This window comes from Castor canadensis, chromosome 8, assembly GCF_047511655.1.
Source record: "Castor canadensis chromosome 8, mCasCan1.hap1v2, whole genome shotgun sequence".
Taxonomy (NCBI): domain Eukaryota; kingdom Metazoa; phylum Chordata; class Mammalia; order Rodentia; family Castoridae; genus Castor; species Castor canadensis.
In genome coordinates this window covers 87,927,515-87,954,677 of record NC_133393.1, presented here as the reverse complement: position 1 = coordinate 87,954,677, position 27,163 = coordinate 87,927,515, and the positions used below count along the sequence as shown (strand labels likewise).

General features: G+C 47.9%; 1 protein-coding gene across 4 annotated transcripts in view; it reads left to right on the top strand.

The window, feature by feature from the left end:
- The window catches only part of Galnt6 (polypeptide N-acetylgalactosaminyltransferase 6), a 36,150-nt gene extending 10,247 nt beyond the window's left edge, over positions 1-25,903 (top strand). For 3 of the 4 annotated variants that reach the window (XM_020161954.2, XM_074083411.1, XM_074083410.1), the window contains exons 3-12: positions 3,781-4,375; positions 6,047-6,219; positions 13,813-13,962; positions 14,983-15,217; positions 18,376-18,493; positions 19,925-20,125; positions 20,668-20,799; positions 21,380-21,481; positions 22,969-23,121; positions 24,088-25,903. In XM_020161954.2, the coding sequence (XP_020017543.1) occupies positions 3,885-4,375; positions 6,047-6,219; positions 13,813-13,962; positions 14,983-15,217; positions 18,376-18,493; positions 19,925-20,125; positions 20,668-20,799; positions 21,380-21,481; positions 22,969-23,121; positions 24,088-24,201 (1,869 nt within the window). In that variant the 5' untranslated portion in view covers positions 3,781-3,884 and the 3' untranslated portion in view covers positions 24,202-25,903. The remainder of the gene's footprint in view (positions 1-3,780; positions 4,376-6,046; positions 6,220-13,812; positions 13,963-14,982; positions 15,218-18,375; positions 18,494-19,924; positions 20,126-20,667; positions 20,800-21,379; positions 21,482-22,968; positions 23,122-24,087) is intronic. The other variant, XM_074083412.1, reaches the window with a different exon arrangement.
- The last annotated feature ends 1,260 nt before the right edge of the window (positions 25,904-27,163 follow it).

Genomic DNA, 27,163 nt, shown 5'->3' with positions numbered 1-27,163 from the left:
CCCTGGGCCCTGGCTTGTGCTCCTCTCTCTGCCTGAAATGTGCTCACCTCACCCAGGTGACTCCTGCTCTCACATTGTGACCAGCCCCAACTTTTTCTCCTGTGGGACTTCTTTGCCTTCTCTAGGTTGCTGAGTTTCTTGTACCCTTCCTCCTTCAGCACTCAAGGGAACCATTCTAATGCCGTCTTCTTGCTGAGTATTCTCTGTTTAGAAGCTGCCTCCCCCAACTGGGCATCCCTTGAGGGCTTGCTCACCTTTGACCTCGCCACATCTTGCAGAGCCCCTGGCAGACAGCAGGTATTCCATAGATATCTGCAAAGTGAACAAATCTCTCATCTCCTAGACAATGATTAATACAAAGTAGATGCTCAAAGAAATTTATTTCATTTTTGATGAAATAAATCTGATGTTATAAAAGAAATTACCTGCCCTCCCCAGTCTATAGTGTACCCTGCCCCCCACTGAGATCAAGATGGCTACATACTCCCCAAATGTAAGCCACTCCTGACACCAGGCTCCCCACAGACAGGAGATTGTGGGTTAATGTAACAGCGTTAACTAGCTCAACCAGAGTCACTATAAGCAACCCAAGGGGTGATGAGGTTGGCTTTGGCCAACGAGATGCTTCAGGATAATTGCTGGGAGGCTGAACAGGCATTTATTAATTATGATAATGAAATACTTGATACTATTCATTGAGGCTTAGTGAATGGCAGGCACTCTGCCGAGTGTTTCTCATACATTATCTGACTTAATCTTCAGCACAACCCTGCAAGTTAGGTATAAGTTACCCCCACTTTATAGTTGAGGAAATTGAGGCTTAGAGGGATTAAGTAAATCACCCAAGGCTCATACATGACTAATGATAAAAGCTAATGCTTTTTGAGAACTTACTGCATACAGAGGTTGCCAAACTTTCTCCATGAATATTTTTTCATACTTAATCCTATAACAAACCCTAGGAGGTAGGCGCTATCACTGGAAGGGACAGAACTGGGACAAGTGCCCAGGTCTATCACCACCAACGTCTAGTACTCAGTCATTGAGACTTACCCTTCTACAGCTCCCACAGAAAGCTTTGCACACATTCATCCTCCAAGCTGGTACCACAAGCCTGGGGGTAGAGGCTGGTGGGTCCCCAGGCCTGTTCTGCCTGGAAGGTGTCATAGAATCTTAGATTTACCAAATTTATTAGAGAATACTTGCTTTACAAGTACGAAGCCCTGAGTTCAAATTCCAATCCCATTCAAAAAAAATTATGAATAAGTAGTTTCAGAAAAATATAGTTGATCCCTGGACATGAGTTTCTACTGTGAGGGTCCACTCATAAGTGGATTTGGGAGGGGGTAGATATTCAACAATTTGAAAAAAACTGAAAGATAAACCTGAAATATTGAAAAAAATTAGGTATGTCATGAATACATAAAATATATGTAGATAACTTTATCGCTAGCATAAATATATACAAAGCTGTTAGTAAAAGCTAAAATTTATCAGAATTCATGCACACAAAGACCACCTGTAGTACCACTTGAAGTTGAGAGGAATGTGGTGGATGAAGTAGTCAGTCATAACTGAGGGCTGAGGGAAGCACAATGATAAAGTATCTGGTTAGTGTGTACTAGGCCCCGTTTTCAATTCCTAGCACCAAAATATAAAAGGAAATAAATCATAACTGCATCAAATTAACTGTAATACATAGTATCCAACTATAATTACTTCATAGCCATCTCCTGTTTCTGTCATGGTGAACCCAAGTGTTGGGAGCATCACCTTAAAACACTGTGCAATGCTAACCATCTCCATATGAGTTCACCTTTCCAAAAATGCAAGTATCCCAGTAAAAAATGCCCTTCTGTGCTTTGCGAGTTTTTCACCGTGTATAATGCATACAGCATACTAAATGTGTACTAATTGTTTTTTTTTCATTTATCAAGGAGTTAACTTTATTTTTTTTCAATAAAAATGCATTTTTATTTTATCTTGATCCTGTACTTGGTTAAGACTTTTTTTTTTAATTCATATGTGCATACAATGCTTGGGTCATTTCTCCCCCCTCCCCCACGAATTGATTATTATCAGTGAGTACAGAGGTTGGCAAACTCACCAGTTAACAGCAGGCTAGGAGTAGTTAAGTTTTAGAGGAGTCGAAGTTGTATTTTCAGTTCTGTAGGAAGTTGGCACCTCTAAACCCTGCTTTGTTCAAGGGTCAACTGTATTTATAAAATGTGTGTAGGGTGGGGTGGCCCATGCTCGGAATGCCGGCTACTCAGGAGGTGGCAAAAGGAGGGTCAAAGTTCAATGTGACCTCCAGCAAACTTAGTGAGACCCTATCTCAGAAACAAAATAGGGAGCAACCTGAAAGGGTGAGAGGTATGGCTTGAGGTAGAAAAACACTTTATTTCTAAGACCACTATTGTCCATCTGTAATCTGTACCTTTTCCTCCCTCTTTGGAAACTTCAGTTTTTATTGTTCCTTTAGGTTTTTTGTTTTCTTTGTTTTGAAATCAAGTCTCCCTCTGTAGCGCAGGCTCATCAGGCTCACCTCCAGCTTGCAATCATCTTGTATCTGCTGCCCCAGTGCTAGGATTACAGGCATGTGCCACCAAACCCAGCGTGTTCCTTTGGCTTCTTTGTAGCTTTACCCATGTTTGTAGCCACAAACAGCATGTTTAGTTTCAGCAGGTCTTAAACTTTTCTGTCATTGGAATCACATGTGTCTCTCTGTTCTCCTCACAATATCATGTCAGCAGTGTTGCATGGGCAGGTGGTCCACTCTTTGTGTTGCCACAGAGAGCGCCATGGTCCATACCCTCTCAGTAACTTCATGTGTTATTATTCATTCTACAGCTGATGGACCTGTAGGTTGTTACCAGTTTGGGGCATTTTATTTTATTTATTTATTTATTTACTTATTTATTTTGGTGGCACTGGGGTTTGAACTCAGGGACTCACACTTGGTAGGCAGGCACTCTACCACTTGAGCCATTCCACCAGCAGTTTTTGGCGTTTTAGTCAGTGCTGCTATAAACATTCTTATCCGGTCTTCCTGGTTTGCATGTACCGAGTTTATACTGGAATATAGAAGTAGGAGTGGGCCAGGCATGGTGTCCAACATCCGTAATCCCAGAACATGGGAGGCTAAGGCAGGAAGAGCATGAGTTTGAGGCCAGCCTGGGCTACATAATGAGATCCTGTCTTAAAAAAATAAAACAAAAAAGAGGCCTGGGGGTGTGGCTTAAGTGGTAGAGCACTTGCCTAGCAACTGAAGCCCTGAGTTTCAATCTCCAGTACTACAAAAACAAAAAGAAAAACAAAATGAAAAAGAAACAACAAACATTGAGTGTGGTGGTGCCTGTAATCCAGCACTGGGAATCAAAAGTTCAATGCCAACAAGAGCTACACACCTAGACTTTGTGTTAAAAAAAATAAAGAAAAAGAAAACTAGGAGTAGTAGTTCTGGTTCCTGCAGTGTGTTTGTTTTAAATTTTACTTGTTAGTGCCAAGCTGTTTCCCACAGTGGTTATGTCATTTAACTCTCTTCATACAGAGTCTCAGAGATCCTTACCCTAGTCCACTAGTGTCAGAACCCTAGGGCAGGAGCGGAACACTGAATCCAGTTTCCTCAGTTTACAAATGAAGGAAATTCAAGCCCTGAAACATTGTCACTGTGTGACGGTGATGTCACCATTCAGACCAGAACCTGAATGCACCCCTAAACCCCTGATTTCCTGCCTGCTCTGGCTTGGCTCATTTCTCTCCCATCCCTTTCCTTCTCAGGCTGAGGCTCCAAGGTGTGGGCCCCACGATATAGCCAGCTGATTTCACAGTCAGGCCCGGGACTTGGAGCTGACCCTGCTGAGGTCTCCGTTGGTGGGTGGAGGATGAGGCTCCTCCGAAGACGCCACATGCCTCTGCGGCTGGCCATGGTGGGCAGTGTCTTCATGCTCTTCCTCTTCATTTGGCATAAGGACGTAAGCAGCAGCGATCAGACCATGGAGAAACCATGGTTGCAGTCCCTGGTGGGCCAGAAGGACCACGTTTTGGACCTCATGCTAGGGGCGGTGAACAACCTTCGAGACTCAGTGCCCAAGCTGCAGATCAGGGCTCCAGAGCCCCAGCAGACACTGGTCTTTGTAAACCAGACCTGCCTCCCCGGGTTCTATACCCCAGCTGAGCTGAAGCCCTTCTGGGAAAGGCCGCCACAGGACCCCAACAGTCCCGGAGCAGATGGGAATGCATTTAAGAAGAGTGAGTGGACCCCTCAGGAGATTCAGGAAAAAGAAGAGGGCTATAAGAAGCACTGCTTCAATGCCTTTGCCAGTGACCATATCTCCTTGCAGAGGGCCCTGGGGCCAGACACCCGGCCTCCTGAGTAAGTACCACCCAGCATCCCTCCCTGAAAGGGAGACCAGGGCTTTCCCAGAGGTGTGACTAGAAGAGCTATGACCACAGACCAAGTGCCAGGGTCAAAGTTGAAGGATATTTGAGAATGTAGGCAAGGATTTCCTTTAAGCCTCCTTTTCTTTTGCTGACCAATTGCCATGATACCAGGGGCTGAAATTGAGGAATATTGTGGTCAGGTTAGAGGCCCACAGAGACCTGTGAGAGTGAAACACAGCTATGGAGGTGACAGGATACAGAAGGAAGTCAGAGCTTGGGACCAGAATCCTACACAGGAGCACCTGGCCATGGTTTCAGCAGCCTTGCCCTCTGCAGAGGTCCACTGCAGAGACTGTTGGGCTGTGATGCTGAGCTTCTGGGAAAGGGGACATTTCCTGTCTGCAAACCACCCAGTCAGGAATATCCACACCCCAGCTGGTTTCCTCCATTGAAGGCCACAAGACCAAGAAGTCATTCCAACCTTGATTTGAAGCTGCCCATTTTCTCAGTCTTAGACAGGGAAAGCAGCACTTAGCTCTTTGAGCTGCCGCCACCTCACTCTAATGTGGCCATGGCTGTGTTCACCCCATCCCCAAGTTAAAGTTTTTGTGTCTTCCCATTTAGCCTTTGTCTTTTTCAACTCAGGATAGACACTTCTTGGCCTTTTTTCTTATGGCAGCCTGCCCTCCCTTCCTCAATTCATGATTTTCTTTTCCTTTTTTTTTTGAGACAGGGCCTTACTAGGTAGCTCAGGCTGTCCTTGAACTCACCATCTTCCTGCCTCAGCCTCCTGAGTGCTGGGATTATAGGTGTGCACCACCACACCTAATTAAAATTCATGGTTTTTTTTTTTTTTTTAGGATTGTGAGCCTGGGATTACTCAGGTTTGAACCAAGTATTACAGTCCTAGAACAAGGAGCCACTTGAGGTTATCAGGAACTCTTCAGCTGAGGAGGGCATTGGCCTGGGGGTAGCCATTGGAGGAAGGTGCAGAACCTCCCTGAAGGGCCCATGAGAAATCACTCTCACCAACTAAGAGGCTAGAAAGGTGCTAAGCCACATGGTCACAGGGTCTAGGCGGTAGTGTGGCTAAGTGCTGCAGAAAGCCTGCAGGAGTGGATGAGGGTAGAGACAAGGTCACAGGAAGTTGACTGTGAGAGTAGAGTCATATTGCAGAAAGTTAGTGAGGTAATGGCTTGGAGAGGAGCTGTAGTTTGGAACTGTAAATTGGAACCGTGAAGGGAAGAGCATTTTCCTCATGTTGAGTGGAAATTGTAGTCACTTTTCTCAGGTGTCAGATTTGCCCTTTATTACTTAGCCCTCTGGGATCTCAGATTGGATTACACTTTATTACAGAGGGAGAGTCCTGGGAACTCCTAGCCTGATGGTAGTGAACAGATGAGGGAAGGGATAGGGGATCCTGAGCATCACAACTGGGGCCCCAAGCCAGCTCTGGGGGGTGGGTTTTGGAGTGGCTGACTAGAACCTGTGCAGAGGCTCAGAGTAGATGGCAGGGAGCAGCTGTTCCCAACTACAATAGGGAATGTCAGCTGATGGTTCAGAGGTATGTGGAATGGTTTAGGGGGGCTTTAGACAGACCCCCTCCCCACTCCTGGAACTCCTGGTGACTTTGAGAGCTGTACCCATACTTTCATCCTTCCAGGTGTGTTGATCAGAAGTTCCGGCGCTGCCCCCCTCTGCCCACCACCAGCGTCATCATTGTGTTCCACAATGAAGCCTGGTCCACGCTGCTGCGAACGGTGTACAGCGTCCTACACACCAGCCCTTCCATCCTGCTGAGGGAGATCATCCTGGTGGATGATGCTAGCACAGAGGGTGAGGCCGGAGGGGCCCTAAGGAGGGGTGGGGCACTCTGAGAAGGAGGGCAGGTTCTGTCAGGGCATTGGGCCTGTTGCCTCAGCATCAAGGGGGAACAGGAGGAAGGCAGGTGGGGGCAGGGGACAGGTAGACCATATTCTTAGAGCCTGGACTTTATTAACACTTCACCTGGAGAGTTCCAAGAGGTTTGAAGCTTTGGCCTCCAAGATTCCCTGAGAGGGCTGTGAGTGTAGCTCAGTAGTAGAGCACTTGCCTAGCATGTGCTCTGGCTTCAATCTTCAGCGTCACACACAAAAAGAGTCTCTGAATGCTCCCAAGCCGAAGTCCATTCTGAAATACTGGGAAAGGTCAGGACCAAGGGCAGGGGGAGGTCTTCCCTCATGCCTTGCCTGCTAGACCACTCTCTTCTGCTGTTCCACCTCAGAGCCATTTTGCTCTTAATGGTAATAAGTTAATAGGTAAAGCAAAATTGCTCACTAAACCCACCCTCCAATCAGTTCCACAAACATCCACTGAGGATTCTGTACCTGGCACTGACCCAAGCATAGTGGGCACCATGACAAATAGACCCTACCCTGAAAAGGTTAATGACTCATAGGTCAGACAGCTATACGGCCATAACATTCCTCTAACAGATGTGAAAGGACATGAGCTGGAAAGGGCATCACCAAAAATTCAAATCCTAGCTCTGATTCTTCCAAGCTTTGTGACCTTGGGCAAGCACTTAGCCTCTCTGAACTTCAGTTTCCTTTTCTAAAAACAAGGACAGTGGACTCCTTCATGTGACAAGTAAGGGATCTGAGTTAGGTGACAAATGTGGTAATTCAAGTGGCACAGAGTATTTGGTATCACATAAGAACTACATGAGCACGAGCTTAGTTTTGTTCATCGTATGGGAACAGTGCACTAGGGGCATATGTACCCAGGAAGCTTTATTTCTTCTTGACATGGCTGGGGTTGGTCCACAGTGAAGGCCAGATTAGGGTTAGGCTAGAAAGGATGAGGGTGCAGGGAGGCAAGTGTGAACACTGGGTATCCCTAGCAGACTCCAAGAGATATGAATGTGCTTGGTGGGGAGATGTGGTGTGATTAAGCTTAGATTTATTGTGGGAAATGAGACTGAAAGGATGTTGAATTGACATTCATGCCAAGCCAAGTGCATTTGCTTAGGAGGAAATGAGGAGTCCTTAAAGGTGTCTAAGCTGAGTGGGCTTATTTCAGAAGGAGACACCTTTGGAGGAGGGGAACTGACAGGAAGAGAGGCAGAGGACTGAGTCTGGAGAGCAAGTTGTTAGAACCATTGAGAGTGAGATGATGGGGCCAGAACTAGGAAAGGGGCTATGGGGCTGACATGGATAGGCTGGAGAATGTCCAGAGCCAGGCCCTCCTCCCAGGTGGCACGTGGTATCTGTGGGCTCTCCCGAACTGGTTTCCTATGCTCCCGTATCAAGGGCAGTAACCAACTCCTCACCTCCCAGTGTCTGCCATGGGCCACTCTGGTACATCTGTTGCCTCTTCTTACCTTCCCCAGCCTTCTCCTGCCCACTGGCTTAGGGGTGATGCTAGAAGAGGATGAGGGCAATGGAAGGAGGGGCATGCTCCCTGAGTGTGCTTCAGGGAGTTCACGTTTTCCCAGAGAAGACAGACACGTGGCAGCACTTAGAAAACAAAGACAAGCAAGCATCAGGGATGCAGAGAGAGGGCCTGGTGGACAAGGACTGTATAGACTAGGCTTGTGAGAAGGAGAGACAAAAGGTTTGGCAGAGATGGGAAGGCTTGGGCGTGGCCTCCAAGGACTCTTAGTAGCAATGGAATGATAGCAAGTGTTATTGTTGCCTTCCTCTCAAAGTAGGCCCTTCAGGGCTGGCGGAGTGGCACAAGTGGTAGAGCTTAGCAAGCATGAGGCTTTGAGTTCAAGCCCCAGTACTGCAAAAAACCAAAATAAAACTGGGCCCTCCCTTTCATTACTCTGTTTTCCAGCCCTCTGCTACCCAGCCCTGAGAGGCTCCTCCCTTGAGCCACATGTGAGGGGAGTTCTAAACTGCTTTCACCACTGCCCCAAACTCTGTGAGGTACAAGTGCTCAGTTGGGCAGCAGCTCTGACTAAGCTGAACAAGTGACACAATGCCTGCCTGGCACAGGCAGCATCTGAAGGGCAGAGCAGCCTATGCCTGGTAGGATGGACCTTACAGTAGCCTCAGGTGCCCCTTCAAAGCACCTGCTCCTAAAAGCCAGCAGGTGTGTCATGTTTTGCTTCCCTTTGTTGTCCTGTACTCACTCCTCCTCTGTACTGGGGTTGAATTCAGAGCTTCACTTTTGCTAGGCATGTACTCTACCACTTGAGCCACTCCATCAGCCCATTGGACTCACTCTTAATGCCACATCTAGCATCTTAAGTCACCTGCCTGAAAAACCTGAACCTTCTTATTTTTCTGAGTCCTGGCCTGCTTTGAAAGTCTGTTGAAAACTATCCTCTGATGCAAGCTGTGGTGGCATATGCCTGTAATCTCAGCACTCAGGAGGCTGAGGCAGGAGAATCACAAGTTTGAGACCAGCCTGGGCTACAAGGCAACACCCTGTCTCAAAAATAAGCTATCCTCCTCTCCCTGAGTAGGGCCTCAATTGCCCGTAGCAATTACACCAGCACATTTCTACATGTAATTCCAGGGAATTTGGGCACACTAGAATAAACACCCCCAACCTGAGGGCTTTCAGACTCTATAGATACTTTGAGCTCTGTTCAGTTCAGTGGGGAAAGGAAAAAATCCTCAGATCCATGATCAGAAATCCACAGCAGGATAAAATTTCCTACACATTTGGTTGTTTGATCAGATTAACTGGCTCCTGTTACACATACACAAACAAGGGCTGTGTCTCTGAAAGACAATGTTCGCACTCTCTGTCCTCCCAGCAGCAGCCCTGTGACCTTGATAGACCCAGAGCCAGGCTGGGAGACTTTTTCTTCCCCACCACAAGTCAAAACAAGGGCCCAGACTTCACTTCTGAGTGGAGTCTTGAAGCTTCTTTTTTTAGGTGAAGAGCTAAAAAAAAAAAAAGTTTCAGATAGTAAGTGCTGTGAAGAAATTACATACAGGGAAAAAAGAACAGAATGCAAGGTAACGGACTAGTGACCAATTAGGAATCTGCTTTAGCAGAGGTTGGACAGGCCACTCTGAGTGTTCCCCATACAAAGAACAGCTGGTGCAAAGGCCCTGAGGTAGGGCATTATAAAGGACCAGAAAGCAGTCCTGCACAGCTGAAAGGAAGTGGGCAAAGAAGCAGAAAGAACACTGATACAAAACGAGTTTGGAGAAGTGAGAGTACACTGAAACCTTTGTAAATGATGGATTACAAAGGTGTTTGGATTTTTTGTGTGCTGAGTGAGTAATATATACATAACATAAAATTTACCATCTTTGCCAAGTGCTGGTGGCTCATGCCTGTAATCATAGCTACTCAAGAGGCAGAGATCAGGAGGATCAGTTCGAAGCTAGCCCAGGGCAGATATTTCAAGAGACCCTGTCTTGAAAATGCCCAACACACAAAAAAAGAGCTGGCAGAGTGGCTCAAGAGGTAAAGCACCCACTAAACCCCAGCTCTGGATCCTTCCTATCCCTCACCCCTGGCAACCACCATTCTACCTTCTGTCCTATGAATGTGATTCCTTTAGTTACCTCACATGGTGGAATAATGTATTTGTCCTTTTGTGACTGGCTTCTTTCACATACCATATCTTCAAGACTCATCCAAAGTCCTGTTGGACTTTGTTGCTGAAGTAACAGTCGGGATGGAGAGGGAACTGGCAGTGCTTGCTGATGGGCTGATGGTGGAGTGACAAAAGGATGGTGGAGTGAGAGAAAAGGAAAAGACCTGGGAGCATCTGCACATAACCTTCCATCCCCTCCCCTTTCCTTTTCTTAACTTCCTTCCTTCCTTCCTCCTTCCTTCCTTCCTTTCTTTCTTTCTTTCTTTTTTTTTTTTTTGTGGCACTGGGGCTTGAACTCAGGGCCTTCACCTTGAGTCATTCCACCAGTCCTTTTTTGTGAAGGGTTTTTTGAGATAGGGTTTTGAGAACTATTGACCCAGACTGGCTTGGAACCACGATCCTCCTGATCTCTGCCTCCTGTGTAGCTAGGATTACAGGTGTGAGCCACCAGCACCCAGTCCTCCTTCCTTTCAATAGCATCTTGCTACGTAGCCCAGGCTGGCATCAAACTCACGCTCTTTCTGCCTCAGCCTCTCAAATGCTGGGATTATAAATGCATGCCACCATGCCCAGCTACAAATGGTATTTCAAACAACTGGACTGAATGAGGCATGTATGTTGGGGGTCACCATGGTCTTGTGGACTCCAGTGCTAAGGAATGAAGTCAGACTGCTGAACCTAAATTAAAAGGAATGATGTCTCATCTGAGGGACATGAGAAGAAATGGATGGGCTTGCCTGTCTCCATGCTTAGTTGTGGTATCCCTTCTGTGCACATATGCAGTGCACTCAGAGGTAGGACAGGTGAAGGACTATTGGGAGACATTTCTTAGGGGAGTTGTCTAACTCCTCTAGTAGGGCCTGAGGCCCAGAGCTGGGAGCCTCTTAGGCTCAGAATCCCCATATTCAACCTGGCCACCTGAGCCTGGAAGGAAGGCGTGGGAGAAGAACTTTGTAGAGCTCAGACCTCCCTGACGGTCACAGCTCAGTGCTTCTCAGTCTCTTACCACAAAACCCACTTCCTGTGATGTTTTGTCTCTGGGTTATCTCCACTACCACTCCTGTGAGCATAGTTAAGAAAGTTCTCAGGGGATAGTCAGTCACACTGAGAGGGTGACACTCCTGGTTGGAGTTCCTCCCTCCTTCCTGTCAGAGCAGCACTTGGGGCTGTGGTTGAGTTGTGAGTCTGTGAGCTCTTTCATGGCAGGCCCTCCCTGTACAGGTCAGTGTCTGGCCTTTAAGCAGTGTGTTAGAAGGTGTTTGCTAAGTGACTGTTGGGCTAAAGCTGCCACATGAAGCTCATTTTGACTCATGAGGTCCTGACACCAGAAGCAAACAGCTTTACTTACTCTTTTTAGAAGTATTCATTTATTTTTGTAGTAGTAGAGTTTGAACTCAGGGCCTCACAATTGCTAGGCAGGCGTCCTCCCATTTGAGCCACACACCCAGCCCTTAATAGCATTTTTTTTTTTGGTTGAACTGGGGTTTAAACTCAGGGCTTCCCACTTGCAAAGCAGGTGCTCTACCCCTTGAGCCATACCTCCAACCCTTATTTACTTTTCTTAGAATAAGATTCAGCCCCCTTCTCAGGTGACTGCCTGCACAATTTCATTCACAAGGGTACCATGTCAGGAACACCTGTCTATCCAGAAGAACTGAAGAAAAGAGAAGAGTTGAAGTTCCAAATTATAGTTTTCTTCCCCTGGGTTCCATGTAGATGTCTTGGAAAGTGACCAAAAGAGCAGCTCGACCAAGTTCTTTCTCTCCTGGAGTCTCACATGGGAAAGTGGCAAGGTCTTACATGACTGGAGGCTGCAGAGACCACCTTAAAAACCAGTCACATTAAGTCCTGGATGAGTGGCCTTGCTGCTCCTGGAGGGGGAGGTGAGAAGTGTTCAGATATAGACTGGTTAGGACCCCACTGCTGTCCTTCGCACATGCTGTAACCCTGGGATCATTGCTTCCAGTCCTAGTTTTCCTTCTAGTAACTATGGGGTCAGTGCTTGCTTCCTAATCCACAGAGTTGTAACCTTCATAGAGAAGATTCAGGAAGGAAGTCAACATGAAAACACCTGGTCAGTGACTGGCACAGAGTAGGTGCTCAAATGTTTGGATATAGTGCATGTGTGTGAGTATGTGACAGAGAGAGAGAGAGAGAGAGAGAGAGAGAGAGAGAGAGAGAGGAGTAGCAACCCATTAAATTGGTTTTAGGACCCACAGTTTGTAAAACACTGTTCAGAGCAAGGCCTAAGAACCACCATCTGAAAGACAAAGGATGCACACATTTGTTTCAGCTTCCTCACCTCTGACACTACAGGCGACTCCACTCTGCACAGCCAAGAATGGAGCAGAGGCATAGATAAAACAAAGTAGCACTTAGTAACACATAAGATTCGGAGTGTATTTCAAGATGGATTCCTTCAGAACAGAGCTATTATTAATGCCCTGAGGATTTCAGGTGAAATGCCAGAGTCATTAGAGCTCTTTTAGTCACAGTAGCCAGGAAAGGCCATAAAGGGAACAGTCCTAGCAAAGGCCCCGAGGCCTGGCGTGTACTTGGGACAGAAAGAAGGCCAGCATGGCTGAAGGGAAGACCACACGAGAGAAGCAGAACATCTCCTGGGAAAGAGCCAGCGGCCAGCTGAGATCTCCCTTCAAGAGGCTTTTCCTCAAAATCTGTCCTCAAATCTGGAATGGTTGGCTCTTTCCAGTCCGCGCTACTCTGCAGATCAGTGATCACCTGCCCCATAACCACCTGTTTGATAGTTGGCCTTGCTTCTGCCATCATACTTCCGCTGTAGCACTAGTTCAGGGACTGGCACAGAGCAGTGTTCAAGTGTTCAGGGATAGCGCATGGATGTGTGCACGTGTGAGGCCCCTGATCCCCAGGGCATTCATGCACAGTTTCTTTCTTCCTTTTTTCCTCCCTCCCTGCTTGCTTGCTTGCTTTTTTCTTTTTCTTTCTTTCTAACATATATATAATATATATGTATATGTGTTGTGTGTACATATGTGTATATATATATATGTATATGCATGAAAGCAAGTGTCCTACCACTGAGCTACATCCCTAGCCCCCCCCTTTGGGGGGTACTGGGGTTTGAACTCAAGGCTTTGTGCTTATCAAGCAGGTGCTCTACCACTTGAGCCACACCTCTAGCCCCACCCCCAGCTCTTTTTAAAATATAATTTAAAAACTGCTTGGCATGTTTTCATCTCCTTAAATAGTTCCATATGCAGAGGAAGAAATCAAGAGGATTAGGGCTGGGGGCGTAGCTCAGTGATAGAGAGCTTACCTGGCATGCACAAGGCCCTGGGTTCCATCCCCAACACTGAAAAAAAAAAAAATCAGAGTAAGATTTCTTGCTGCTGATCTAGCAAACGAGAAGTCAACATCTATGTGTGCATGTATTCTGCCAGTTGAGTTAACTGTGAAAAGTCTGGGTGACAAGAAGTCACAGACACAGAAAGATGCTGACAGCACCCACCATGTGGAAGAGCAAAGAGGCCTGGATTCAGCTCTGACAGAGGAGAGACTGAGTGAGGCCTCTGAGAGCCCTTGTCAGAAGTGTGGGCTCAATTTGAGATCAAAGAAACCCAGCTCTGAGGTGCTATCTTGGTTGACAGAGAAGACATTAGAGAATACAGCAGACACAGCAGGGCAGAGCCATGGCCTACTGGGGGCCTGGCCAGAAACAGGGCTTCCTTCTTTCTCCTGCTCTCTTCCCTCCCCCCTTGTGTACAATGAATGGCTCCCTGCAGGCTTGTGGGAGGGTTGACATTCAGGCCTGTTGGAACCCTGGGAACACCAGGGCTTGGTGCCCACAGGGGATTAGGTTTGCAACAAAGTGGCCAAGCTGGCAACAATGGCCTTATTCCTTGCAGAGTACTTAAAGGAGAAGCTGGAGCAGTATGTGCAGCAGCTCCAGATTGTGAAGGTGGTGCGGCAGAAGGAGCGGAAGGGGCTGATCACTGCACGGCTGCTGGGGGCCAGTGTGGCACAGGCAGAGGTGCTCACCTTCCTGGATGCCCACTGTGAGTAGACACAGGAAGCGTGGGCCACCTACTTCTTCTTCCCCTGGTAGAAATGAAGGGTTGGAACTGTCCTCTTCTATTGTTCTAGGCATGAAGAGGCTTGTGACCACCTTCTATTTTATTCCTTACCGCAATCCCAGGGATGTTATCAGGAGGCACAAACAGCTTAAAACAATTGGTGACCCCAAATCCTGGGAGTGTGCCCTGGAGCCCTATTTCTGCATCTCTCTCCCATTCCCCCATCTATACCTGATTCTGAGCGCTGCCCCTCAGAGAGGCCTCCTTTTACCACTGGGAATAGGCTTGGGAAGAACTTTTCTGTAGGGTTTTATGGAGCCAGAAAGACAAAATACCTCCCCACTGTTGTGTATGTTGGGGGAGGAGGCGTGGTAGAATTGTTCCCTGAGAGCTGTGATAAACACTGGGGAAAGCAGCAGACGTAGAGTCAGAAACCCTAGTTCCTATTATGACTCTGTCACTAACTGAGCCCAGTTTCCTCATTTGTGAAATGGGAATGAGGAGACCGCCTACTCACCTAACAAAATTAGTACTCTGAGGGCCAAATGAAGTAATGTGTATACAGAAGTTCATTGAAAAGTTCAAAAGGCTAGAAAAGTAAGAGAGATTCTTGTACAATTGGAACAAAAGCTTGATGTGCTGATACCCTGGGGGAAGGGACACTCCCTTCCGAAATCCATACTCGGATGAGGAGCTGGTTCCATGGGTAAGGCTGGAAACCCTGAAGAGCTCCATCCAGGTTCTTGCATCTTTTGAGTTGAGTATGTTACTCCCCTGAGACCTCTGTTCTCCCTTCCAAAGCTACCTCCATCTTTCAGGGATTGAGGTAGCTTTTTCAGGAGATTGTTCCGTGCTCCCTTCAGCTGTGGAGCTTACTGGTGTTTCACTACAAGTAATAAGGGAATGGGGGAGGTCTTCTGATTCTCCTGTGTCTCCTAGAAGTGTTGGGGGGGAAAGGTGTAGAAAAACCACTAATAGCTACCTCCTGGTCTGGGTGTGCAGGTGAGTGCTTCCATGGCTGGCTAGAGCCCCTCCTGGCTCGAATTGCTGAGGACAAGACAGCAGTGGTGAGCCCAGACATTGTCACCATCGACCTTAACACTTTCAAGTTCTCTAAGCCCGTGCAGATGGGCAGAGTCCATAGCCGTGGCAACTTTGACTGGAGCCTGACCTTTGGCTGGGAGGTTCTACCTGCACATGAGAAGCAGAGACGCAAGGATGAGACCTACCCAATCAAGTAAGAACCACAGCCTGGTGAGCCCCAACCTAGCCTCCACCCACTCAGTTCCTATAGGTGCTGTATCAAACACTTGACATGTTTTATTTCATCCTCTGTCCTTATGATGTAGTTGCTGTGATTAGCCCATTTGACAGGTGAGAACACTGAGACCTGTAGTGATAAACAGGTGACCTCAGATCATGCAGCTAGAAAATGGATGAGCAAGGACACCCCTCCCTGTGTGACCAAGGCCTTAACAGGGTGCCACACTGCCTCACATTGTAACAGCTTGCTCTTATTCACCCTTGACTGTGACATACTTCGCCTTATTTATTACTCCCTATCCCTAAAAGGTCATGATTGGTGCTTACACAGCAGAGAGATGGTGGGTGGAGGCCATTGTTGAATAGGCTTGTAATAAGTAGTAGTGGTGACTGAGAACATATTTAAAAAAAAGAAAGAAGAAGTAATTTTGCTGCAGTTGCCCTGTCCTTTTTCAATAAAGGACCAGATAGTAAAGCTCTTAGGCTTTGCCAGCCACATTTAGTGTGTTGCATGTTCTTTGGTTTTTGATTTCTTACACCCTTTAAAAATATAAAAACCAGGTGGGGGCATGGCTCAAGCAGTAGAGCACCTGTCTAGCAAACCCCAGTACCACCAAAAACAAAAAAAAAGTAAAAACCAATCTTTGCCACAGAGCCTTATGAAAACAAATAGCCACCACCTCTTGTCCACGGGCTCTAGTTTTTTGTTTTGCAGTGCTGGAGGTTGAACCCAGGGCCTTGCACATGCTAGGCAAGTACTCTACACTCCCAGCCTCAGAGGCTCTAGTTTGCCAGTTCCTGTGCTATAGGATAGAGAACTGGAAGTTAATCTACTCTTTAAAGCCCAGTTGGGCTTGCCTCCCTCACGTGCTGCCTGCCCTGACCTCTGCAGATCACCTGCTGGAGTTTTTGGGGGACCAGAGTATATTTTAACCATTGTCTCAAAACAAATGAGTTGGGAGTAACTTTCAGAGCATCCCTTGCTTTTGGATTATGAGTGCCATTGTTTTTCTGTTCTGGCCAGGGGACTTAAGGCTCAACTAAACACACATCAGGGCTGGAAGAATGGGGAGGCTGGGGATGCAGTAGCCAGAGATGAGGGGGGAGGGTTTGAAAGGAAAAAGTTGAGCTTCTGCCCTCTCCACATGCTCAGAATCCTAAGAAATGCTGCTCAGAGTCTCAGCTGAGAGGGCTTAAGTGGCCGCCATATGGAGAAATCCCAGCCAACTGCTCTGTCTCCATTAGAAAGAGAGAAAAGAGAAGGCAGGAGAGAAAAGAAATCACAACTCTCTACTAATCCTTTGCTTGTTTCATATAGATGCCTTTTGTTTGGTGTGGACAGCAATAAATCCCGCCCTCAGATTGGGGCCAGGCACCCAGAGGCACGGTCAGGGGCAGGGCACCTGGCCCCCACCCATCACTGACGTCGGCTCCAGTGCCCAAAGACCGTACTAGAGAACAAAGCTCCAGTGTTTGAGGAGCGAATTTGCTCCTTGGTCCAAGTGTCCGGGTAGCGTGCCTGCTTTGCCTGAGGCACTTCATATGGTGGTCTACCAGGAGGACCACGAGCAAGACTTTGCACTCTCCCTTTCAAGCCTGGTGGGAGGCTAAGAGATGAAGTAGAGAACCCACGGGGTTCCAGGAAGTAGGCCAGAAATATACAGTGTTGACTAGAGGCTGCCTATTGATGGCAGATCTACGGTGAAGTTCCCCATGGAGGGTTTTATCCTCATAGCTAACTTGTCAGTGACTTCTCAGACTGAGAGGCCTGTCAGCATAGAGACAGGCCCCAGTGTGAACAGGTTAGCTTCAAAGTGCTCATCTGTAGCTCCAGGACTCTCTGAGCCTCTCTGGTCCTTCTTGGGCTGGCTTTTGGATGCCTGGGAGAGGACAGAACCAATAACAGGAAGCCAGCATTAGCAAGAGGGCTTCCCAACTGAAATTCCTTCCAGAAAGAGGTGGCAGGAGCCAATGTCAGGGAAACAAGAGCAGTCACAGGATAGCATCAAGGTCAGTCTCCTATGAAGTTCCTTGATAGATAAGTCCGGTGAACACTGGCTGGGCCCTCACTGTGTTTAAGGCACTTTATAAATTCTGGGATTACAGAGGTTTCGGCTTGGTTGTACTGTACGAAGCCACCCCCTGAGGGCAGCAAAGCCCCATCCAAGCCAGTCTGGTCCAGGCACAGAAGCTGACAGCTAATGGTTACTTGTTCCTGCTCCTGCCTCCACTGACCTTGACCCCTGCCTTCTATTTTGCTTCTCCTTCCCTTTGTCCACTTGGGTACCATACGCCTTAGCCTAGCCCCTCTTATAAGCAATCTGGTCCCTAACTTCTAGGAGGAAATGTTTTTGTCAATTTATGTTAACTTAAGTCTGTGCCTCCTTGCCTTTGTCTGGAAGCCAGATCTTTTTATAGTCTTCTAAATTCTCCCTGTAGTCCAAACATTGAGCTTAATCTCAATGTCCTCCCACCCTGCTTCCAGGAAGGCCCTCTTATCAGTGTCCCCTGTTCAAGGCAACTGCCCACTTTAACCCAAAATTTAAGTTTCTCAGGCAGTCAGTATAAAATGCCACGGCTAGGCTCCTAATACTGGGGCCTTAAGAGTCCTGAAGGGTGAAGGACCCTGACACAGAATGGGGTTAGGCCAGCCGATAATCTGCATTCACTCATTCATGGTTTGAATCTTGCCTGTTTTCAAAAGCAGTTTCACATGGCTCCTGCAAATTACGCATCTGCTCTGCTCTAGTCACATTGCTGTCAAAAGGTGAGCCATGAAGCTCTTCCCCCTGCTGCCAGACCACGAGCTCAAGAATGGGTTGTCTTTGTCAGCTCCAATGCCCACCGGGCAGCACAGGCCCTGGTGCTGGGGTTGCGGACATCTTGGTTGAGTGAATGAATGAGTGAATGCCTTTTAGAGGTGCTCAATAACCTGTTCTAAAAGGGGAAGAGGCCATAGTCAAATCTCAGTAAGCAAGTGGCTTAGCAGAAGAGGCTGCATGACCTGAGAAGGAGGAAAGAGACGGGGGTAGGCTAGGAGGATTCAAGCCGAGTCTGCAAGCAGCTTTCCTCACCAGGCACCCGCTCCTCCCCATGCAGAAGATGCACATACTTCTCCCTCTGTCTCTCCAGATCCCCGACGTTTGCTGGTGGCCTCTTCTCCATCTCCAAGTCCTACTTTGAGCACATCGGTACCTATGATAATCAGATGGAGATCTGGGGAGGGGAGAACGTGGAAATGTCCTTCCGGGTGAGAGTGACGCTGGCTTGGGGGAATCACCACATCCTAGGGGATAGCATGAGGAACTCTCTCTTGAATAGTGACAGCCACAGTAATGTCACATCTGGACCCAAACTTGAAAGGGTGGCTATTTTCTGCCTTGGCTCCACCCTTCTGCTCCTTTCCCTGTCCACAGCAGTGGGCTCTAGCAGTCACACCACTTGAGACAAATAACTGGGCAGAACTTCTCAGAGGGAAGGGTTACCAGGGGTGATCAGGGCTGGACTTCTGTGAAATCTGTGGGAAAGGGTCAGGGTAAAAGTGGAAACAGATTAGTAACCAGTCACCATCCTTTCTTTTTTCTTTTTTTTTTTTTATTGGCAGTTCTGGGGTTTGAATTCAGGGCTTTGTGCTTGCAGGTGCTCAGGTGAGCTAAGCGATACCTTCAGCTGGGCCACAGTCATTTTTGGGTGCTTTTTTTTTTGTGATACCAGGGTTTGAACTCATGGCATTTCACTGGCTTAGGCAGGTATTCTACTGCTTGAGCCATTCCTCCAGCCCTGAGTCACCATCATTTATTTTTTTTTTTTGGAAAAATCAGGCTCCCTTCCAAGGTCAAAAGACACACGCCCTAGCAGCTTTTGGGTTTTCCCTATCAACAAGCTCTTCATAAATGTGGGACAAGGGCTCGACCCCAGTTCTGGTGGACGAAGAATTCTGAGGGGTTCCAAGCATTAGGCAAAGCAAGATTAGGTCAGGAAGAAAGGATCGCCTCTATGGGAAAGTAATCACAAAGTAAACCAGCTTGTTCACGATGTCCCCTCACAGTGTTTCGCACATACTAAGGGTGTGACTGACATCTGTCACTGTAACTATGATTGCGTACTTCTGTTACTGACACACTAAAATGAGTAACATGTGTCTCCCAATATAAAACCCAGAAGAAGAGACCAGTGGGAGGGATATCTTAGAAACATCTTCCCTGGCGTGGAAAAGCATCATCAGCCAGTTACCGTAACTCCCGACATTCTGATTCATGCTTCTCCATGAGCCTCTGACCCTTGTGCAGTCTCTTTCCAAGAAAGCTAAGGACCCAGGTGACTACCACAGGTCACCTGACAGTTGGTTGTCCTTGCAATTAACCAGTGCATTGATTGTCCAGTCTGGGTGAATTAGAGTTTCCAGTAACCCCTGGGTGAACTGATAAAATCACATTTCCAGGAGATTCTACAAACCTCCATTTGTTTAAACTACAGTGAACTAACATCAGAGAGCCTGGAATTGTGTGGTCATGACCTAGAAAGAAGCCGGGTCAATGCCCTGTTTTCCAGGGAGAAAAAGAGCCTCATTTACCTAAGTCCTTGGGCCTGGGGTCTGGTGTCCTGAGAACTGAACAGAGCTGCTTGGGAGTAGATAGACCACCACACCCTGAAGTCTCCATCTTATCTCTTCTTGTGTCAGGTGTGGCAATGCGGGGGCCAGCTGGAGATCATTCCCTGCTCTGTGGTAGGCCACGTGTTCCGTACCAAGAGTCCCCACACCTTTCCCAAGGGCACAAGTGTCATTGCTCGCAACCAAGTGCGCCTGGCTGAAGTCTGGATGGACAACTACAAGAAGATTTTCTATAGGAGAAATCTGCAGGCAGCAAAGATGGCTCAGGAGGTGAGAGGAAGTGGCACTTAGAAGGTGTTTGGAGGGAGAGAAGCACAGAATCTCATGCCTAGCCAGGAGCCCCAGGGCAGGGCCACCCATCTCTACCTTTGGGCTTCCCTTCATCCCTCAGCTCTGTGAGCTAGAGCCCAGAGGATGCCCCAGGACACACAGAAAGCTAGAGGAGGAGGAGAGAAGACTTTGTTGTCCCTACTTGGAGAGTCCCAGCATCACTTAGGAGGGGAGGGGAGGGAAGGGAAAAGTTTTTGTGAGGAACCTCTTACAGGAGGAATGGTTCTGAGAGGTTTAGAATTGAGGACCCTGAGGATTGACTGGGGAGTCAGAGGACATGAGGAGTGGGGGAATTATGAGGGAGTCCTCAAGTCAAGACAGGGAGTCTAGGATTGGGTGTGAGGCTGAGCCAATAGCCCACCTGCAGGAATGAGCAGATGACAAAGTAGCCTCAGGAGCTCCATGCTGTCTGAGCTGCTTCAACCCAGACAGGAAGGTCAGGAGTGTGGAACTGATCCTTAGGGGGTTGGTTTGGTTGACAGAAATCCTTTGGTGACATTTCGGAAAGATTGCAGCTAAGGGAACAACTACACTGCCACAACTTTTCCTGGTTCCTGCACAACGTCTACCCAGAGATGTTTGTTCCTGACCTGAATCCTACCTTCTATGGAGCTGTAAGTTTGAGAACGAATCCACTGTACCTTCTAGAGAAGTTAAAGGTCACCCACCTCACCAATGGATGACTGTTACTCTCCACCCTCCTTTATCCAGAAGGAGGATAGAGAGCCCACTTTGGACTTCCTGAGATGGCTTCAAAACCTGAAAACGGGGGAAAAACCCTTAAGCAATGGTTCTTACATATTCACATACATTGAGTCACCAGGAAGAAGAGCTAAAACACAGACTGCTGAGCTCTGTCCCCAGAGGTTCCCATCCAGAGCTAGGGTGGAAAATGAAACTCTACATTGCTCACATGTCCCAGCAGCTTCCTCTCTGATCCTAAGAGAACTCCCTTGTGCTGGGGGCTTCCTCAAGGGACCTGGCATCCTGAGAGGTTGCCCCCATCCTGCCTCACAGAAGGTGTCCAGTCCTGTTCTTCCCAGCGTCAGGGGTTCTGCACCTCACCTTGATATTAACTCCAGACGTCTTGGTTGATGAGCAGAGAAAATAAGCAGAGGGGAAATTCCAGTTGGGCCCCATATCACACACTAGGAAATGCCATCCTGGTTTTCCTCTCTGCTCACCATTCTGCAGATCAAGAACTTCGGCACGGATCAATGCCTGGATGTGGGAGAGAACAACCATGGCGGGAAACCCCTCATCATGTACTTCTGCCACGGCCTTGGCGGTAATCAGGTAGACAGCCCACCAGGCAGGCCCAAGAGAAACCAGGCTCCAGGCATCCCAGAGGCCTGGGATGGAGGAAGTGTGGAAGGAGGAGGGGCTACCACCTCTGGCTCAGGGAGCTCCCAGTCTGAGGTGGAAGGCAAAAGACAGTCTGATGTCTGGACTAGGGACTGGGAGAGAGCACTGGCATCCGTGCCAGGTGCTGGAAGGGGATGAGAGGGAACACTGTCCATCAGAGAAGGCCTGGGTGAGCACTTTCCCTAGCCCACACTCAATTTTTACCTTCTGTGTCTTCCCTGCCCAGAAACCTCTACTCTTCTTCTATCTACCCCTGCCCCCCAAGCAGTGATCTTTCATACGACCACCTACTGACATCTCACAGTTACCCTGGGAATTAATCCCACACCCTACAATGTCCCAGCACATCCCTGAGGAATCACTAGTAGCCTCCCATCCGCCATCCCTCAGCCTACCTGGGGATTGAACCCAGGGCCTTAAGCATGTCAGGTGAGCACTGTACCACTGAGTTACATCCTCAGCGTGTAAGAGGTACTTTAAACAGAACTGAAACAAAGAAAGGAGGGTCTGGGACACTGAATAGGCTGCTGTTACATGCAAATGAAGACAAAGCCATTCGAAAGCAGTCTCTCACTCCTGGCCTATAAGCTAACTTTAGGTGGTATATCTGAGCATTTTTTATTTATTTTTAACTTTTTTGGTGGTACTTGGGTTTGAACTAAATCCCTTTTGTTTTAGCTTATTTTTCAGATAGGGTCTCCTGTTTTTGCCCAGGACAGGCCTTAGACCTTGACCTTCCTACCACCAGCTCCTGAGTAGATGGGATTACAGACTGTACCACCACACCTGGATTGTTTTTTGAGATGGGGGTCTGCTTTTTTGCCTTGGCTAGCCTGGACTGAGATTCTCCCATCTTTGCCTCATCTGTAGCCGAGATTACAAGTGTGAGCCACCATACCTGGCAACATTTTTTTTGATGGTATTGGGGTTTGAACTCAGGACTTCACACTTGTTAGGCAGGCACGCTGCCACTTGATCCACACCTGCAGCCCATTTTTAAAATTTAAATAGTAATCTACTAGCAAAAATAGAACTAGCAGCTGATTGTGGCAGTGCATGTCCCTTAAACCCAGAATTTAGGAGGCTGAAACAGGAGGATTACAAATTCAGGGCCAGCACAGGCTACATAGGGAGAACCTGTCACAAAAAAAGTAGAATTAGCATATGTAATGCATGTTTCCACAGACGGTGCGTAAAATGAGGCTAAAATAAACTTTTAGTTAGTTTGAAGGTTACATGTATGAACTATTACTCCAGTATAACCCAGATTTGGCAGAAGTCATGAGGGCAATCCATAAACTACCAAAAGTCTTGGCATAGCCTTGTCCTCCCCAGGAGGCCATTTGATTGGGTGGCTTTGGAAAGAGGTGGGCAAAGGCCCAACCTGCTCCTCAGGGTGTCCTTGTCTTGACTTGCAGTACTTTGAGTACACAACCCAGAGGGACCTTCGACACAACATTGCCAAGCAGCTGTGTCTACACGCCAGCACCAGCACACTGGGCCTTAGGAGCTGTCACTTCACTGGCAAAAACAGCCCAGTGCCCAAGGATGAGGAATGGGAATTGACCCCGGTGAGTCAGTAGCCAGAAGGGAGGGAATTGAGAATCTGCATCTTCCACCTGAGTCACCATGGGTAGATCAGAGCCTCACAGAAAGGGAAGCGAGTGGGGGCTTGGTCACAGCAGGGCTCTCCATGATTTGAGGAATGTTCAGTGACAGCTGGTTCTAGCTGATATAAAATGAGGCCAAAGTATGGTCCATGGCTAGTTCTGCTATAATTTAAGCTTTTTAGGATGAACCCAAGTAGATGAAAGGGTCACTCATGGCTCCCGTCTGCCTCTGTGTGCCAGGCGCAAAGCAAGGCACTCACAAACAGGGCTTGGTTAATCTTTCAGGGGCCCTTTCCCAGTAGACACCGCCCCCATTTCAATAGATGAGCCAGATGAAGCTCAACAAATTTGCCACAGGCCCAAGACCCATCACTAGAAAATGATAAGACTAGGATTTGGGCCTAGATACTGGCTCTTTCCATTGTACCACATTGCGCCAGTATATATGATGTAACTTCCACATCACTAAGTCCAAACCCCACCCCACTGCAGTCCCCCTCAAAAAAATCAGGAAAAGAGGAACATAGCCTTGAGGATGCAGGGAAGGGAGGAGTCAAAGTACAATCAAAGGCAGGAAATTGGTGATTGGGCAGCAGTGGGCCTCGGTCCTTCAGCCTGACTAACTAGGGGAGGGGGAGGCCCTTGAAAGCATTGTATTTTTCTTTTAGCCCATGGCCTTGCTTTCCTCTGTTACAGCCACTCAGGCTAAAGCCAGGGATGGGGAATGGGCACCAGACACAGAGGGGGAAGAGAACGCATCTCATCAGCGTTTACACCCCAGGGAAGGAATTGGAAACACCCTCTTTGTGCCTTGTTGGGTTTCCTTTGCCGTTTATCAGTTGTTCCCTGTCCCATTGCCGCCTTCCCCCCTCCCCCATGAGTTAAAGGTCTGTGCCCGCGTTGACCCTTTGCTGTGTCATTTTTTAGGATCAGCTCATCAGGAACTTAGGATCTGGTACCTGCCTGACATCCCAGGACAAAAAGCCAGCCATGGCCCCCTGTAACCCCAGGGACCCCCATCAACTGTGGCTCTTTGTCTAGGCTCCAGTTGTCCCCAGGGCCAGCCCTGCCACTCCTTTCAGGAAACAGGATTACCAGACATCTGAAAATCTGATCACCAGCTCCTCTGCAGGCCTTAAAGATGGATCTTTAAGTTCAAAGGATGTCAAAGCAGGAACTTCTTGCTCCTCGCGACATCGGGCCCATTTTCTTTCCTCCACATTGATGGAAGAATCTGAGGACACATGATTCAGGCCTAGGGTTTATCTTCTGTCCTAGAAACAGAGGCCTGCAAAGCAGAGAAGGCAGCTGGAGGAGACCCAGGACAGCAAGGAGGACCTTGGCAGCTGTGTCCCAAAGCCCCAGGCATCCAAAGCATCTGCAAAATCTAGCAAAATTGTGTGTTCTGAGAGAGTAAGCCTCCCTTACTGTGTTACCTGAGCGAATAGAAGGCCATTTTGTAATTTACAGAAAGTGCCCTGCCAGGTGTCCTCTATCTTACTTCATTTGCACAATAATCCTGTGAGAAAGAGAACAGGAACCTCCATGCTGTATTACAGATAAGACAGCTAAGGCCGGCTGGAACATAGCTCTGTTGGTAGAGCACTTTCCTAATGGCAGTGTTCCCAAGATTCCAAAAAAAAAAAAGAAAAAGAGAGGCAGGAAGTAAGGAAAGGGGGAAGAAAGAAAGAAAAGGAGGAAGAAAGCAAAGACAGATATAAAGGAGCTGGTCTGTAGCCGCACAGCTCTGGGTGGCTGGAGCCAGAACTGAGGCTCACTCAGTCTTCAGTGCTGAACCACGGCTCCTCTGCACACCACAAGAATACTAGACAACCAGCTGCCACCTTGCCATTCCCTCTCCATCCCATTCTGATCATTTCTAGCTGCCTGGCCTCCATGAAGCCAGGGAGCCAGGTAGGAAGAGACCACATTAGGAATCCTGAGAAGCAAGAAGCTTGTGGAAGCAGTGGTTCTCAATTTAAGTCCCAGGACCCTCCCCCACCCTTTTTTTAATAGGCCTTCTATAGAAGGTAGATAAAAAGCAAAGTAGCGTGGTGAAATTGAGGGAGGGGAAGGCCATGCCTCCAGCCCACAATCTTTCTTCTGTAAGTATAATTTGAAAGCTGGTATTTTGGTCCAATCCTTTAATTTCATATTAGGAAACAGGCTAGATAAGTGAATTTGTCCAGAGTCACTCAGCAAGGTATCAGCAGCCCTGAGGCTAGACCCCAGATAAAGCCAGCCAGAGTCCTGGCAAATGTGAGTCAGAAGCAGGGACAGGGTGCTGTGGAGCGTGACTGCAGGATTGACCCACCTGCTGTGCTTGCATGAAGTCCCCATGTGGAACAGACCTGATGTGCATATCAGCTCTTCTCCAAGCAAGTTGGACCCCACTGCACATGGCTATATTCCCCGAGGTAGGAAGCACCCCCTGCCTGGAGAAAAACAAGCTCTGTTTGGGAAAGCTTTTTTGGACTTCAATAGTAGGCTGCCACCACACGAGGGTGCCACAGGACCACAGCTGCCTCCTGTTTCCTGCACCTCAACAATGCTAGAGGCCACCCAGGTCCCTGGGAACTTACACAGGACGCCATAGAGAAGACATTCTGGGGTGCTCAGACAAAGGGAAAGGAGAGGGTGACCAGGCTTTCCTGTGGGGTGGGGAAAGGGAAAAAAATTGGACATGAACATGGCATCAATCCCAGTGGAAATAAAGGTTTTATGGAATTGGTGAGGAATTTTATGTTGGCTCTTCTTTCCCTGTATTGTCCCTTAGCTGAAACAGTTATTTGAGGCTGGGAAGGACCACATTCATTTGAAAAGCTTAGTTATAGCCATGTCTCTTGTCCTCATACATCCCAAATCTAACCCAAGTATTGGGTGTCAAACAGGTAAGATGAGGCCCTTCTCCCACACAGCTCCCACTCTAAATGCAAACAAGTCACAACAAGCTTGGAGATGTCCAAAAATGTGCTAGGTGAGTTAGAAGGAACTCTAACTCCCACCCAGGGAGATCAGGAAAGGCCTCACAAAGATAGTAACATTTGACCTCATCAAAAGATGACTCCTTAGGTGGGAAGGACTCAAGCAGGGATGTCACACAAGCAATGATCTAGCATGAGCAAAACCACAGAGGGACAAAGGCAGAAGTGGGTCTGGGAAATCCAGAGGGCAGCAGAGTGAAGGAGTGATGGATATAGAAGCTGGAGGATGAGGGTCACATATTGGTTTTGGTTGGGTTGGTTTGGTTTGGTTTTTTGAGATAGTTTCTCACTGTGTAGCCCAGACTTTTTCTCAAGTTCTCAGTCCTCCTGCCTCTACCTCCCCAGTGCTGGGATCACAGGCATGTGTTACCACACCTGCTGGGCACAAGAAGTTTTTTGTGTTTTCCTTGCGGTCTGGGGATGGAAACAAGGTCCTAAGAGCATGCTAGGCAAGCTCTACTACTGAACTACATCCCAGCTCTGAGGGCTGTGTTTTGACTTTATTGGACTCTAGCACTTTTGTCTTTATAGGACCCTTGCTCCATTAAAAAATAATTATTTTATCACTGCGTTGGTATAAAGGCAGATATCCAGATTCTATTTATTTCATTTCTCCTGATCTTATAAGAAACTAAAAACTGGGTGTCAGTTCCTCATGCCTACCTACTCAGGTGCTTCCTACCTACTCAGGAGGCAGAGATCAGGAGGATCTTGGTTCGAAGCCAGCCTGAGCAAATAGTAAGCGAGACCCTATCCCGAAAAAACCCTTCGCAGAAAAGGGCTGGTGGAGTGGCTCAAGGCCCTGAGTTCAAACCCCAGAACCACCCAAAAAAAAAAGAAGCTAAAACATTTCTGTAGGACCCTGAAAGTATTCTGTGCCCTAGGCACTGTGCTTGCTGTCTATGTCTGCCCTATAGAAGAATGGGTTGGGGCCCAATTGAGAAAGGCTTTGAATGCCATGCTGATAAATGAAGTTAGCCATGAGAAGTCAGAATCACTAATCCTGCACCCACTTCTGG